Source organism: Haliotis cracherodii, unplaced genomic scaffold (assembly GCF_022045235.1).
Source record: "Haliotis cracherodii isolate W230 unplaced genomic scaffold, xgHalCrac1.p SCAF_4, whole genome shotgun sequence".
NCBI lineage: Eukaryota > Metazoa > Mollusca > Gastropoda > Lepetellida > Haliotidae > Haliotis > Haliotis cracherodii.
The window spans coordinates 21,081,228-21,097,490 of NW_027266297.1; the positions used below are offsets into that span (position 1 = coordinate 21,081,228).

General features: G+C 39.1%; 1 protein-coding gene across 1 annotated transcript; it reads left to right on the top strand.

The window, feature by feature from the left end:
* The first annotated feature begins 1,545 nt into the window (after positions 1-1,545).
* Positions 1,546-14,284, top strand: LOC139479037 (coiled-coil domain-containing protein 25-like). Its single transcript, XM_071261778.1, has 8 exons — positions 1,546-1,635; positions 4,430-4,477; positions 5,015-5,054; positions 7,188-7,239; positions 7,745-7,820; positions 11,082-11,185; positions 11,472-11,720; positions 11,944-14,284. The coding sequence occupies exons 1-8, from the start codon at positions 1,611-1,613 to the stop codon at positions 11,974-11,976; spliced, it is 627 nt and encodes a 208-aa protein (XP_071117879.1). The 5' UTR covers positions 1,546-1,610; the 3' UTR covers positions 11,977-14,284.
* The last annotated feature ends 1,979 nt before the right edge of the window (positions 14,285-16,263 follow it).

Here is a 16,263-nt window from a genome sequence, read left to right on the forward strand (position 1 = left end):
AGGGAGTATAGTCCCAATTATAACAGACATGCCCCCAGCCCCTCCAGAACTCTTGAAGGAAATAAAGTGTTCTTGTAAATCATCTAACAGACTCTGCACATCCTGTAGTGTCAAAAGGGGATTCAATGCAGCATCCACTGCAAATGTGAAAGTAACTGTGAGAATAGACAGGACTTAAATGCAGAATATGAAAACTACTTATAGACTTTATATTATGGTAATTGTGCTCTCATAGGTGAAACTTGCATGCGTTCTATGTGAATGTACTTTACAGTGCAATGTATCAGTATATATATATATATATATATATATATATATATATATATATATATATATATATATATATATGTACGTCCTTACAAATTCATAATTATGATAGTAGTATGAGGGAAATAGCATGTAACATTTTAATGTGTTATGCATGAATTTAGAAATGTATCTACACACATATAAGACTTCTAATAATTTCAAAAAATATTCATAGTTCCAGTTCATTTAGCACACTCAAACATTGTATATGAAAAGCAATGAAGTATGTCCTTTTATTTACGTTTCATTAAAGATAAAAACTGAAAAAAATCTGTTGTTGTTATCCTTTTCTTATAACTAAAATGATATGTAAACTATTAGATGATGATGATGATGATGATGACATTGTGATATGATGACACAATAGTCGCAATTCGGCCGAACACAGGCACAGGCACAGGTACAGGTATGATAGGCCTTTTTCAAATGGCTGTAGAAAATTTTCCTCAAGTCTGAAATTGTCTGGGTTTTCTGTGTACCATAACCATACCTTAAGGAAACATAACAAAATAAAATTTGGTTGTTCCGTAAAATGTCCGGGTTTTCGACCATTTCTACTGGCTCATGGTTAACAACAAATTACCTTACAAATTCGCTCTGTGCGGCGGTCGATCGTCAACTCAAGCTTTCCAGGAGAGGCCTACGTCATCTTTTCAGGTTAGTTTATTATAAAAACAACAACAGTCTATCAGCAGGAGACATGTCTTACTTTGTATGTATGGTCTCAAGTTTCCTTTATATTTTTAAACTGGCTTTCATAAAATAAAATATGATTGATGTCTATTGTATATGCTTTGCTGTAACGGTATTATCATTTGTACTGTGTCGATCGTTTAGAAAGAGAATACCACACAGATTACAGTGACAAGAACTCATATTGAGGGACAGAAGTTATTAAATGAGTTTGAAATGTAATAATCCTAATATGTCATTCATTGGTTTCTTAAAAGAGAGCGGTAAAGTCGTATCGTCACTTTTGTTTATAATTAATGTTTGGATGAGAACCGATCTGCACTTTTCGGTAAGAATTACTTTAACTTGTTGGATATGAGTAAAATATATATTTTTCTATGACAGGGTGGGATTTATATTAACCATCAAGACCGTAGTTAACTCTTTTTTTTGACATCTGGCTACGGCACTGACCAAGACCTGTGCTTCGAGCTGAGTCTGGATTTCTCAAAAGCGACTACAGGGTTAACTCCCTTGTTACTTTCCTATTTAAAGGGACAAAAACGACAACTTCCGTCTGGTTGTTGACAACGTGAATCACACTTTAAAGTTTATTTCATCTAACGACCATGGTCTTCTATTTCGTTAGCAATAGTATGTATATGTTTGATGTGATCATCTATCGGACTGTTTGTGAATGTCACATGATTTAATCAAGAGGGAACAGATAATCACTGGTCCTCAAAATAGGGACTGATCATTTAGTCCCCCAGTTTTCGCTCACGGACATTTTTGTCCAAACATCGTGAAAGACAGATGGCATGTGAAGAATGCTTCATGCTAGTTTTGATTTCGATTAGTGTTGAAAGAATTGATAATGAATTTGATTGTATCGGCTCTCATGCATTTTACAGGACACCTAACCGCCATGTTTGTTTCATGCTTCAAATATGACCGCACGTGATCGTAATTATTTGCCAAATAGGCCGATAAAGCTTAAAATAAGTATAAAAATGACTCCACTTGTATTTCTTATATGATAATATTGCATTGTTTTAATATTTAAGCAGTTTCTATTGATATCGATAAATTACTTGAAAATAGACATGACCAATTTCTTCTGGCGAAAACGATGATATTGTAGTATATATGCTTAATTTATTGGTGATATTCGGCAACAATGCATTTTACCATGCAACAGCTCAGTTAACGCTCTTTAGCATAACTGCTGTCTCGCTACACCGTTACCTAACATGCCTTGTCAATCCAACAGCAATGGAGCTGACATGCCTTGGTGATCCAGCACCCCTTTTCGATCTTAGGGAGCTGACTTGCCTTGTCGATCAAACACCCCATTTCGATCTTAGCGAACTGACACGCCTTTTCGATCCAACGCCCCTATACGATCTTAGGGAGCTGACATGCCTTTCCGATCTGACACTCCTTTTTTATCTTAGTTTTATAGAGTAAAGTCTGTTTTATCACATTTCATCGCTCGATTGGTTACTCATTTTATGGATAACGGGAGGTATGGCTTTCTCAAAAAGATGATTGGAGAGGGTGTGATTTCAGTAACATGCATGCACAATTCGTTGTTTACTCAACTACGCATGCGTGTAAAACTGTAAAACGAGCACTGATTACATGATTCTTGGTCCAGTGTTTGAGCCTCGGCTAATTAATACACTTACAGCCAAGCCGGTAAGCCGGTAAGCCGGCAAAGAGTGCTCAAGCCCCCACAGTGCTAATTTGATCTGAAAAAGTGTGCCTGGTAAAGTGCACTACTCCTTGATATTCATTTCTTCTTTATTTCTTTTATATTTATTATCATGATTATTTTGATCTATCGATGTCTCATAGATTGTCACATTCCACAGCATTTTACTTAAGAAAAAAAGATGAGTGGGAGTTGTTTATCATACAATTAAACACTGCAGTGAGAATAAACCACTCGGGGATGCCCCTCTCATGGTTTATTCTCACTTCAGTGTTTTATTGTACGATACACATGATAAACAATGACCACAAGTCATTTATTTCTTGTATGACATAACAACATTATTTACATGCTCTTTGAGGATGTTGATAGAGTTTACAAGCTTTAAAATGATTTAATGATGACGACTCCCTGAATGTAATCTGACCTCGGAAATTTCGGACAAGTCATTTTTCCCGGATATTCTCACAATGCTGATGTTGATCATCTGTACCTTTTCTCCTAATACCGATTGTCAAATCTCTCCCACTTTGGATGTTATTGTTCAGCCACTGCCTTTATCTGTGTTGCCCAGCTACATCTATGGGAACAACTCACAAGACACTTCCATCTAAAAAATAATGTCATCCAATATATGATGTCATCAAGTTGCAAGCACATATTTGAATCTTCAGAAATGACGTCATGATAGAACAATGTTTTATCATGAAATAACTATGCTTCATTCTTCATTGCTCTGTTTGATTTATCACATAGCTATCTTATAAATATAAAAAAAAAAGAAAAATTATATTGAAATTCATGCATATTTATCGTCCAAACCACCCATCGAAGCCAAACACTCAATCATTAAGTTTCAGTTCATATTAGAAAAATCACATCAGTTAGTATTTCCCAGGGGCACATTTCCCCAGTCATCTAAGACACCGCAATTCGCTGTCAGAGTTGTGTCCCTTGGGGACGCTAGAAACCTATGATCATGGGTTCGAATCATGGTTCGCCCAGAGTATGTGTCTATGTTTGTCAGCACCATACTCATACTTGTTGGTTTCACCAAAGTGTTAAATGTCTGAGACCTGCATCACTTTGGGCTTTCTACCCACATAAAGCTGACATGTGGTGATATAACTAGAAGACTGTTCAAAGCAGCTTTAAACCCAAGTCACTTACTTAGACCTCCCTGTTTAACAGTCACACATGACAAAGCTTTGGCAACTAGCCAGAAGAATCCATCACATTCTTTCTTAAAACTAGTCTTGTGCTAAGACTTAGACCATGTTTGATGTTTGTTTTGGGGGACTAGGCTTCGGCAGATGCAGGAAGTTTCATACGAGTCCCAGAAACATTATTGGTAGTAGTGTCTTCTAGTTTCGCAGTTAATATTTATCAAATCACAGAGAGACAATTCCCGATGGCAGAAATGGGCACCAGACCTCTCGGCAGTCTCTCTTTTGCATTTAGGAGCAGACACAGAAACAAGAAATCAGATTCCCGTTTTCTGAACATAAATATATCCCTATACGTCTCTGATGCCTTGTTGTCTAGTGGTTAATGCGTTCACTCGTCACGCCGAAGACCCGGGTTCGATTCCCGAAATGGGTACAATGTGTGAAGCCCATTTCTGGTGTCCCCAGCCGTGATATTGCTGGAATATTGCTAAAAGCGGCGTAAAACCATACTCACTCACTCACTCACTCACTCACTCACTCTCACTCTGATGCCTTGTTTCAGCGGTGTCGCCAGCCTATACAATGTACATGGGACTGGACAAGCATGAAAGTAAGTCACATGTACAACATCTTTTATACACCTCAAGTCAGACTTTTCTTTTCTTTTTGGGGGGTTCACAGATTTGGGACCAATAATTTACATTAGTTGGTAAAAAAATTATAAACAAAAAGAATCTAATTTCACATACATTGGGTTTCCTCAAACTGTTATGTAAGTCAGAAATATGAAGTGGGGGTGGGAGCAATTGGCTTGATGGGGGAAAGAACACACACCCAGCTAGCAACAGGCTGGGTTATGAATGTCTAGCTGTTGGTAGCAGTTTGACAGTGTTTGAAATTATAGGGGTCCTTGAGATATTCTGTTATGGCACTTGAGTTGAGGGATCCCACAAATCTGTAACTTTTTATTTAGCATTGAGGTTATGACAGGGAACCCTGACCTTCAGGCATAAAGTAGAGCCTACATAAGCATGATAAGCTTGGATTGACAGAAAGGATATGAAATGATAAACTTGGGCTTCTGACTGGGTCTTAAATCGCAGATTGTTACAATAGTAACCATTGGTTACAATATTTCCCACTTCAGATGAGGATTTGATCCAGTGGGGATGGAAGGAGGATGTATGGTAAGATATTTTTCAGTCTCTTCCATCACTCTTACCACTGCTTACTAGTCATGCTGGTAGTGTCAGGATGTGTTTGTCTTTGTGGTTGGTCAATCTGGCTAGGCAATCATTGTTTTCATTTATGAAACACCAGCTGGGATTTATCTAGACCTGCTCACAGGCCAATATTCAGCCTCAAGTCTGCAGAAAATAAATTCCCAGTTTGAATTAAAAATTCCTTAGAAATTTTAAAAATATTTATAAACATGACGAAAATGAAATTTTGAATATCACATTTTTTCTTCCAATTTGCCTGCCAAAGGCACTTAGTTTGAAATGCTGAAAAATCCCTGAGTAGTTATTGAAACAAAGTATTTGTAAAAACCAGATATTATGTTAATCTCGCATGCTGTTGCTCAATCTAATGCTGGTGCTTCAGTGTTATGGGTACATGTTGGAGATGGAAGCAAGCTTTTTTCAACATTGTCACCACAGACAGCTTAATAAGTGTGTAAGGTGCTACAGTGAATCCATTCTTCTCACACAGACTGGTTCTTGGTAGAATCTTATCCCAATTGCGTGGATCGATGCTCATGATGTCAATTACTGGCTTGTCTGGTCCAGACTTGATTACTTACAGACCGCAGTCATATAGCTGGAATGTTGCTGAGTGTGGTGTTTAACAACAAACAAACAAATTTGGTAGACTCTTCGCCACACCTTGTTGACAATGTTTGTGGAGGCTTTTGTTTGGGATGTATCTTTGCAGTCTTTGCACTGATACTATTAACAGTGTTTGAAAACCCCTCCTGTCTGACAGTCTGAGATGGTCTATTCTGCCGACAGACGGTCAGTTGTGAAAAGTTGCATGCCCGATGGTCGGGCTATTATTGTATTCCCTTAGTTACCTAAGCATTCTAGGTTTATTCGGTGTAAGAGATAAATTAACTGTCAACATTAATCACATTATTCGGTCATATTGATATCCAGACTGTCCTCACACCATTCTTATATTTACCTTTTTGTTACTTTTGTTTTGTAAGTCTAGAAAATTCTGGACTGACAACGTTTTAACTGGTCTGGTAACTCTGCAAAATTGCCTGTCTGGTTGTCTGACTGAAAATTTGGAGAATTTTACACACTGCTATTAATGGCTCTAATGTTGGTGCATTATGCATGTTAAGCAATATTTACTCACTCATTTGGCGGTGAATAAACTTTTAGTAGACAAACTATTTCCTGTTATCATGATTATGTTAAAAGACTGGGTATCATATCACTGTCAACGCGCATGTCAACTCGGGAATTAGCTCCTGGGGTATCAAGGATAACATTGCCATCACTGTCCCCGGAACATTGAATACGCCACATATATATACACTTCACAGCAAGTGCACAATGAGCGTAATACCTGCTCTGACAACACAAACAATGATGAGTGGACTTTCCAGCTGTACGAGTGGTACATCCTGCTCATGGCTGTCAGTACATCATAATTTAACACATACATGGTGAGGCAACTATGCTTGTCGTAAGAGGCAACAAACAGGATCGGGTGGTCAGACTTGTTGACTTGGTTGACATGGTTGATGGTCATATCCCAACTGCGTAGATCAATGCTCATGATTTCAATCACTGCATTGTCTGGTCCAGACTCGATTATTTACAGGCCGCTGTCATATAGCTGGAATATTGATGAGTGCGGCGTTAAACAACAAACAAACAACATACATAGTAATGGACAACAGTGGACACACGAAGAGACAATGATGTCCTAGGCATGGAATGTATGGGCTTGGTTACCGACACAGCCTAGGGGATAATCCATTAAGGCTATGTATGTCATAATATAACTAACAGTAATTAATGAGAAGTCACATAGTAGCACAGGTTGGCTGACAGTCAATATACAATGCAATTGTGACCGTGATCAGCGTCATATAAATAATGGCAATTAAGTGATGGGGACATAAGTAATTAGCCTTTGGAATAATATGTTCAATGGCTGTCTGAATCAGTGGTTGTGACAGTACTGTTCAAATTGTAATAAATACTTTTGTTTGTCATTTTCTCGATGAATGTCAAATAAAAAACTGAAACCCAGGAAATGTGAGTTTTCCCCTCTGTAGTCATGAAAGCTGTGCAACATTGCAGGTTCCATGTAGACAAGGTGTCCTCAGCTCACGTCTACCTCCGACTCCATGCAGTAAGTGACCTTGACCTTCATTGCTACATATGCAAATTCCGTAATTGTGCCAAAAGAGTAAAGACAATATGTGCAAAAATATTATATAGATATAATCAGATAATCTGTTCACATACCACATTTCATTCAACATGTTGCTTGTGAAAGCTTGGTAGTTCTCTTTCGTTTCATCAGCATGATCAATAGCAAACTATAGGATACCTGTTGAAGTGTTTTTGAACCGTGAAGATCCATGGCAGAATAGGTCTTCAGCAACTCATGCTTGCCGTAAAAGGCGACTATGCTTGTCATAAGAGGCAACTAACGGGATCGGGTGGTCAGACTCGCTGACTTGATGCATGTCATTGTATCCCAATTGCGTGGATCGATGCTCATGATGTCAATCACTGGATTGTCTGGTCCACACTCGATCATTTACAGACCGCCATCATATAGCTGTAATATTGCTGAGTTGGGTGTTAAACAACAAACAAACAATGAAGTGTTTTTGAAATGTTTTTTCCAGGGAGAAACTTTGGATGATGTTCCTCAGGTTGTGGTGGATGAGTGTGCCCAGCTGGTGAAGGCCAACAGCATTCAAGGTGTGTTATCATAATGTTTCTCATACAAGTTAATTGACCCGTGAAGATCAGGGTTAGAAAGGTCTTCGGCAACCCATGCTTGCCGTAAAAGGCGACTATGCTTGTCATAAGAGGTGACAAATGGGACTTGGTTGATTCATGTCATTGTATCCCAATTGCGAAGCTGAAATATTACTGAGTGTAGCGTTAAACAATAAACAAACGTACAGGGTAAACACATTTGTTTGATAGGCATTTATTAGAAGTTGACGGATGACAAAGTAGACACAATATATGGATAGCACTTCTTTTATGTACTTTTATTGTGACATTTTGGTATAGATCATTATTCTCTTGTCTTGCTTGACAACAATATAAAGATCTATACCGAAGTTTACTATAATAGTACATATTTGCTAAATCTAGCATTACATACTGCATTCCCTTCTGTTTCCTAAGAAAACATGACTGGAAACGGTTCCCTTGAGATAAAACCTGTTCCTGAGCATAGTTAAAACACTTCCTGCCCTCACGGAACCAGCCAACATGCAGGTCACTCTTGTTTTCACTGACGAAAGCAGAACATCTGTGAAGGTTATCTTTGTCATTGTTGTGGATATGAAATGTTTGTTTTCTGTCAAATACAGATTGATTTGTTTATTCACTTGGGTATTCACTCTGGGTTTGTTTCTTTTCACATGGCTGTGTCGTCTAGTACTCTGTGAGTTTGTAGCTCTTGTTTTGTTCCCACCATTTTTGGACTTGTTTTGTTCTAAATGCAGTTGGGTTTTGCTTGTGTTGTGCTTAATTTGACACACATCTTTGGAACCTCTTAGGTGTTTCAATATACCTTTTGTTGTCTGTTTGTGGCCTATGTGTTAGTTTTAGGCAGTTGGTCTTCGACAATTTGGCTCAGTTTCAGTCGTCTTCTTCTTTGTATAGATTAACATTTTTAATGTTATTCTGACTTTCTGTGTGCATGTTTTGATTGCCATCTTTGTGGTGAACATGCCTCACTGTCAAGTGCTAAGGACCCACGCCTGTTCTGCCCAAGTTGTAAGCCACTGTGTGACATCTGTCGACCCTTGAGTATCTTTTCAATTTTTCGATTATCTATGAGTTTGTTGTAAGAGATTGCTGCAACAACTTCAACGATGGTAGATTCTTCTCCGCTGCTGACTTCCCCTCCTTCAACTGCTACAGTTCCCAGTGTATCACAATCTCTGCAGGACTCAGGACCCTTACCCCCAGAGGTGTCCTTCTTGTCGCCAATCGCAAGAACCAGCTTTTGATTCCCAGCATGAGCAGAGAAGCCGTTTTCCAGTTAGTCGGAAAGGAGCTCAACGCCTGATACTCCTGATATGTGGCATTTGAACCATGTCATCACCCCAGGTGCTTGTCTCCAACTACAGCCATACGTTTGTTCTCCTGGCGTCTCTTCAACAGTTTCTCCAGTGGTAGACGATTCCATCGAATGTCTCGAGCAGAGTCTCTTTGCAGGGATTCGTAGCGACCCATCATTTATTTGTTGATGCGTCTGTTCAAGGACGGAGGACGCATCTTCACGACCAGTCTCCAGGCTGTGGTCAGACGAACAAAAAATGAGGCACATTCACAACCTGGAATTAGAGGCTATTTTTCTGGCAGTACAACAATGGAGGCATCTACTTATTCATGCAAGAGTGCTGATTGCAACTGACAGCTGGACAGCTGTGTGGTACATCCAGAAGCAGGGTTCCACTCACACGGACACGCTGCTGGCCCTGACCTTTCTCCTGTTCGACCTTGTCGACACCATCCCCATGAAGGTCAGGCACATTCCTGGGTACAGGAACGTCCTCTCCGATGAATGTGGAGGCTAGGCAAGCTGTCAAGTGGAGGCTGCACCAGGATGCCTCATACTTCCTCTGTCAGAGGCTAGGACGGCCGAACATCGACCTGTTTGCAATGAGCCTCAACCGTCATCTTCCGGTTTACGTCTCTCCGGTTCTCGCTACGTGCGAATGTTTTTCCTCCTCCAGTTTTCCTGCCGTCCGTTCTTCAGAAAAAAAAAATGACATGTAACCTTGTCTGATTTTGATGGAGCCTTTCTGGCCAGACAGCAGTCGGTTCCCAGACCTCAGAACTACAACCTCTAAAGCTACCAGAATGAAATCCATTTCAAAATCTCCTTACCTTTGCTGTACTGATGTTATTTGTCTGTATTACGACTCAAGTGACTTACCGAAGGTATGATCCTTGATGAGTGTACCAACCACTTGTGGGTCCTGATCCAGTCTCCACCTGTGTGCAGGTTGCAGTAGCTGTTGGTGTGCAAAGAATTTCCACTGATGTTACTACTACAACCACACACGAGGCTCGGATAACAAGTCTATGCTGAGGGTATGCCCTTCTGCTACCTTCGGATAAAATACAATATGTGATGCAGGGTTAAGCACAAATGTATGTATAGCTAATATATTTTATTTTTATTACTTATCCTGCATTTACATGACAAACTGGCCCACCCAGACTGAAAAGCCTGTATGTTCCGTGGACCTTCCTGCTTCCTCAACAGAAGAGTGAAGTGTATCTCGGCTGGTTCGATGAGGGCAGGATTTATTTGGTGAGCAGTTTCAACTACGTTCAGGAACAGGTCTTCTCTCTAGGGATGACATTTCCAGTCATGTTGTCCCTGGAAATGGGAGGGAATGCAATATGTAACGCAGGATAAGTATTAAATATAAAATATGTTAGATATTATTGAATTAATGTAGTTGTTATCCATAAAGAGTAGTCACAGTAGGCATGCATTATCCCATTTTTATACAGGGCAGTCATGCATTGAGCAGAATAATAATGCAATATATAGGGTTGTCACGATGACCAAGCAGCACACAAGATAATTATGCCTTATTCAGGGTAATCATGTTTATTAATATCTTGCATTTTATAGATTAATCATGCATTTTACCAGATTAATCATGCATTTTACAGATTAATCATGCATTTTACCAGATTAATCATGCATTTACCAGATTAATCATGCATTTTACAGATTAATCATGCATTTTACAGATTAATCAAGCATTTTACCAGATTTAATCATGCAATTTGCAGAGTAATCATGCATTTTACACATTAATCATGCATGTACCAGATTAATCATGCATTTTACCAGATTTAATCATGCATTGTACCAGATTAATCATGCATTGTACCAAATTAGTTATGCATTTTTCTGGATAATTGCAGTGAGCATGTCTCAAGCAGAAATATCATGTAAATTGTATTCTTCCGCAGGCAACAAGATGAACAACATTGATGTTGTGTACACTATGTGGGACAACCTGAAGAAGACAGCAGGGATGGATGTAGGTCAGGTGGGCTTCCACAGACAGAAGGAGGTGAGTGTGCTCTGTGCTGACAGCTGATAGCCTTCAAAACTACTGGCATCCTGGCATCCATTCCCTTTCCTTGAAAGGTGGAGCTGAACAATTAGGAGATAAACATACTGTTTTTTCAATGTAGAGCTGGGTTACCTGTAGAGTTAATCGTGCAAAATTGACTTTGGAACAGAACGACTTTGTGGATGTTATTGTGTAGGCTTAGGCTAATTTACTTCAAAGTTTCTGACTGTGCTTGTGGCATTAAGTCCTGCTTATTGTGATGGAGTTACAATCAACATTTCAGGTGAGGAAAGTTAGAATAGAGAAGAGGATCAATGAAATAGTGAACAGGTTGAACAAGACAAAGGAGGAGCGATTCCCTGATTTGAGACTGGAGCGAGAAAACCAGGATAAGGCGGAGCGGGAAGACAAGAGACGGAAGGAACAGGAGATCAAGCAGCGAGATAAGGAGGATGAGAAACGGCGGAAGGAACAGGCGGAGTTGCGTTCCTACAACACGCTCATGAAGCCTGAAAACATGAAGTCTAATGTGGTAGGGTCTTTGGAGTGCCAGAATAACAAAACTAGCTCTCAGTTTATTTAAGATTGTCGTCCAGTGTGCACTATTTACCATGCTGCTACCAAATGGCATATGCATACAATGATGTGTATGTCTTCTGTCATTGCTGGTGTTTCAAGGCTGTCTGTCACTATTGTCTCCTTGTTTCAGGATATGTTTGAAGGCTGTGTCTGTCACTAGTGTCTCCTTGTTTCAGGATGATGGCAACGACTCAGATGACTTCATGTGACTGGGAGACATGAAGATTAAGGACACCCATGACGTTCTGGACGGATCAATTCAACAACGTCAAGGTGATCCGCCAACATGCTCATGGGTCAGGGAAGGCCAACAGTTCTACCACATGCCAACCAAGATCCAGTCACCTTGTGTACTCCTACCTTGGGATGAGGTTTCGACCAATCACGCCCAGGGTTACACATGGATCAAAGCATGGAACCAGTTGGCCAGATGGGGAGGCGATTTGATCGAGTGCTAGTGAGATTTGACATCCTTATAGGTGAGAAATCACCTGGTGGACATTCATTCAACTGTGATCTCTATGGACCAGGCCTGCATGTGATTAGGAGATCAAGTGTGTTTGAGTTGTATGTGTTACCTGCTCATATTAATTGACTTCAGTGATAAAGGAGTCAGTATCTGACATCAGATATCTATGTGTGATATACCCTGCTTTGTGCCTTGAGGGGGAAATGCCAGCATTCGATGTCACGCTAGTAATGTCAAGCCACAGTGACTGTTGTCCTCTACTGCCCAAGTCTCAAGGCTACAGCATGCATCTCTTGGAACACATTGATTCATCTTCTCACTGTCAAACAATCCCATCCACACAGGTTGATTATAAAGAGTTGGTTTACAGATTATTTCTTCTCAAGCCTTCCTGCTACTGCAACTGAAAAAACTAAATAAAGCCGTACGTGCTTTTTTAACTGCTAACCTTAAAAATTGAAATTCAGAAAATATATAAAACCAGAATAACAAGGGTTGTTTTGGCCAATAGTAAAGACTGCTTAGACAATAAAATGACTCTGAAATGCGGCTGTCAGATTTTTTTATTTATAATATTTATAAGGACCCAAACCAGGCTAGGATTTTCCATCTTTTTGTTAAATTTTTTTTTATCACCTATGGTACGTGTCCAATCAAACTTTAAGATGATAACAAGAATACTGTACTGACCAAGGCATGAAGTGATCTTACCGCTAAGACAATTGTAAGCCTATGTTCAAGTATGGGAGTTACGGTCATCTTAGCATTAAGATCGCTTTGTGCAAGTGGGTCCAAATCTTTTGCTTAAAAATATGTAAACGCCCAACTAAAAAAAAGAAAATCTGGCCTAAGAAAAGAACCACTTTTCCTTTCCATCATTTCTTGAAGACTTTTTTAGTTAAGGAAGTGCAAAATAATATTAGAATACAGTAGAATCTCAGTAAATAGAAGCCCATTTCTGGTGTTTCCCACCATGATATTGCTGGAATATTGCTAAAAGCGGCATAAAATCAAACTCACTCACTCACACCTACAAATTTATCATGTGACTAGAAAGGATACTATTTGGTGAGCATCTGATTTGATACATTCATGAGACAATACCTCACTGACACTGGTTGGTATTTGCTATCTTTACTATCTATTACTTTCGGTGAAAAAAACTTATTGATGAGATGTCCTCGGAGTTCCCACTTGACAAGTGTCCACTGTAGTTACTTCCCTTTGTTTATATGGTACAGTGATGTAAACATGGCAAACGTAAATACATTTACTAGCATGTATCAACGACTGATATTATTGTAAAATAAATTCAGTTTTTTTCAGTGAAATTTGTGGTAAATGAATCTGTAAGCCAACTCTCCACACTTTATTTCACGACAGTGTCAAATGTCAGAATTTTTTAATCAAATAAAAATGATCCGATTGTATAACCATGATAATAATGGTTTGTTATGTGATTTTGATGTATTTCATACTCTTTATTGTGAGCTTTCTGAGAGAATGAGAGGATGTTGATCATATTGATCAAAGTAAAACCCTTTTAAGAAATTTGTTTGAATGGGATTTGTAAAAATTCAAACATTTAATTACTCATATTTTGGTATGTGAATAAGATTCTTTGTTTTTATCTTACTGTACCGTGACATGATAGAAGTATATTTTCGGGACAAGAGAGCCCAGTTTGGTATTAAATCAAAATGTATCTCAAACACATTCCACTTGATCATTGATTGTGTATTGGTAAGAGACATCAGCCCGAAGGTCCGAGGCCGACAGATTTGCTCTCGGGCTGATTGTTTTAAATTTCAGCAGGCACTTATGGCCTGTGGTTTATTTTAGTAATGATTTGTTAAGCATTATTTAAGTAATGTGATAAGCCTAACTTTCATATTTAGAAACAGTAGGATTAGACCTTTCAAATGGTGTATGATATGTAGTCGCAAAGATGTTTTACATTCTGATACTTTCCTGATAAATGTAGGCTTCGTGTCTCATCACTGAGTCTCTGTGAACTCAGCGTGATAGCAGTAAAAGTTTCTAGTTGACTGGTTGTGTTTTGTAATTTATATTGCAAGGGTATGTCTCCCATTCTTTAGCTAAAATGTTTGGGCCTACAGTTTTTCTGGTGGGCCTACAGTTTTTTAAATGAGCTGGCCCTTAAGGCTCTTGGGTAACTCTGCTGAGTTTCAGACACTGACAGGTCAAATATCCAAGACTGATCATGCTGATTAGGCCACAACAAATTGATTATTTGTTCATGTTGATCAAATCACCATCAAATCAATTCGCTGTGCAGTGTTGTGTCCCTTGGGAACGCCAGAAACCTATGATCATGGATTTGAATCCTGGTTCACCCTGATTATGTTCGACAGCGCCATACCTGTGCTTGTGGTTTTTACCAAAACCTCTCAGACCTGTATCACTTTGGGCTTTCCTCCCACATTAAACTTACACCCCATGATATAACTGAAATACTGTTTAAAACAGCGTTAAACCTTACTCACTCACTCACTCTAATATTAAAAAACAACTAAGTCTTTTAACTAATCTTACATATATGTTAAAGTTTTGACAACATTGACTAAGTATAAGATGTATACATCAATAATGAGAAATAATTAATTTTGATTATTGTTTCCAAAGCACATTATTTGAAACAGAAACACACTACCAAATGCACACAAATGCAAGAGATCTGACCAACAATTTGTCAATTTGTTGTGGTCTCTCCAATATTGAAATCAGTGGGGTTTGAGAATTTCTCTTTGTGTTGTCTTTTCATGAGACTTACACCACTATGACCTGTAGTATTAGTATACAGGGGGCACGGGTGGCCCAGTTGTCTAAGGCGCCGCGATTCGCTGTGCAGAGTTGCGTCCCTTGGGCACGCCAGAAACCTAGGATTGTGGGTTCGAATCCTGGTTCGCCCCGATTATGTTTCTAGGTTTGTCAGCACCATACCCGTGCTCGTGGGTTTCACAGAAGTGGTAAACGTCTGAGACCTGCATCACTTAGGGCTTTCCTCCAAAATTAAGCTGACACGCCGCGATATAACTGGAATACAGTTAAAAGTGGGGTTAAACCCAACTCACTCACTATTAGTATACAAATAATGTGTCCAGTCTTGGTCCTACAGCAATCACTGTTTGTCCTAGTACGAGATGGAGCCCAGTCATGCTGGCTGTACTACCAAGATGGCCGTGCAGGTGGTGGCCAGAGTAGTGTCCTCTCTCCTTTCTTCTTCATCCTCTATTCAGCATAATATTATATCTCCATTCCTTGATGATATACCCCTGGACATATTAGCGCCAAAGCTTCGTTGCAAAAATTGCGTCATGATATCCATCACCTGCTAACCTAGCACACAATTTCCTGTCTCTTTGAGAGCTTGGACTTAACAACCAATCAAAACGTTTCTTTCTAACAAGATTTTGGCATAGATCTACATTAAACATGGCTGTTCAATCGAACCCTCGATTTATTTTGAATAAAAAATTTTACTCGGAATCAGAATGAACTTCTAGCTGGAAAATATTATTTTTTTGAGTATTAGACAGGGAAGAGAAGTCCTTATGCTACCATGTGTTGTATTTAAGAGGTACATAGTAACACAAGTCAAGTATGGGTGATTCGTTACATCCCTAGTAACCAAGTTCCTGTAACTATTATTGTGTAATTTGATTGGATGACTATGTTTTGTGTCATGTCATTCAAACTGGACTGAAAAAAAATGTTTGGTGGCTAATGGGTACAGGTATTTGTCTTTACAGAATGGAGATTTGATGCTGGATAATCAGGGATGTTTTTTGTTACACAGATGAAAAACACAAAAGCTTTGTGAAACACAGTATGTCTGCTATATACATCTAGATATTTCAAGACTGTTTACACATCTAGTTGTTGCAAGACTGCCATTGTAGTTGTATCAGTGTATAAGAGAATCTGATTCATGCAAACATCCAAGCCCGAAGACAAAGAACTAACAAGTACCTAAAGTGATGAATAAACCGTAGTTGAAAATATT

Coding starts and splice junctions, on each gene's coding strand:
- LOC139479037 (XM_071261778.1), top strand. CDS start 1,611: ATGGTCTTCTATTTCGTTAGCAATA. Junction 7,240..7,744: donor TCTACCTCCGACTCCATGCA/GTAAGTGACCTT, acceptor TGTTTTTTCCAG/GGAGAAACTTTGGATGATGT. Junction 7,821..11,081: donor GAAGGCCAACAGCATTCAAG/GTGTGTTATCAT, acceptor ATTCTTCCGCAG/GCAACAAGATGAACAACATT.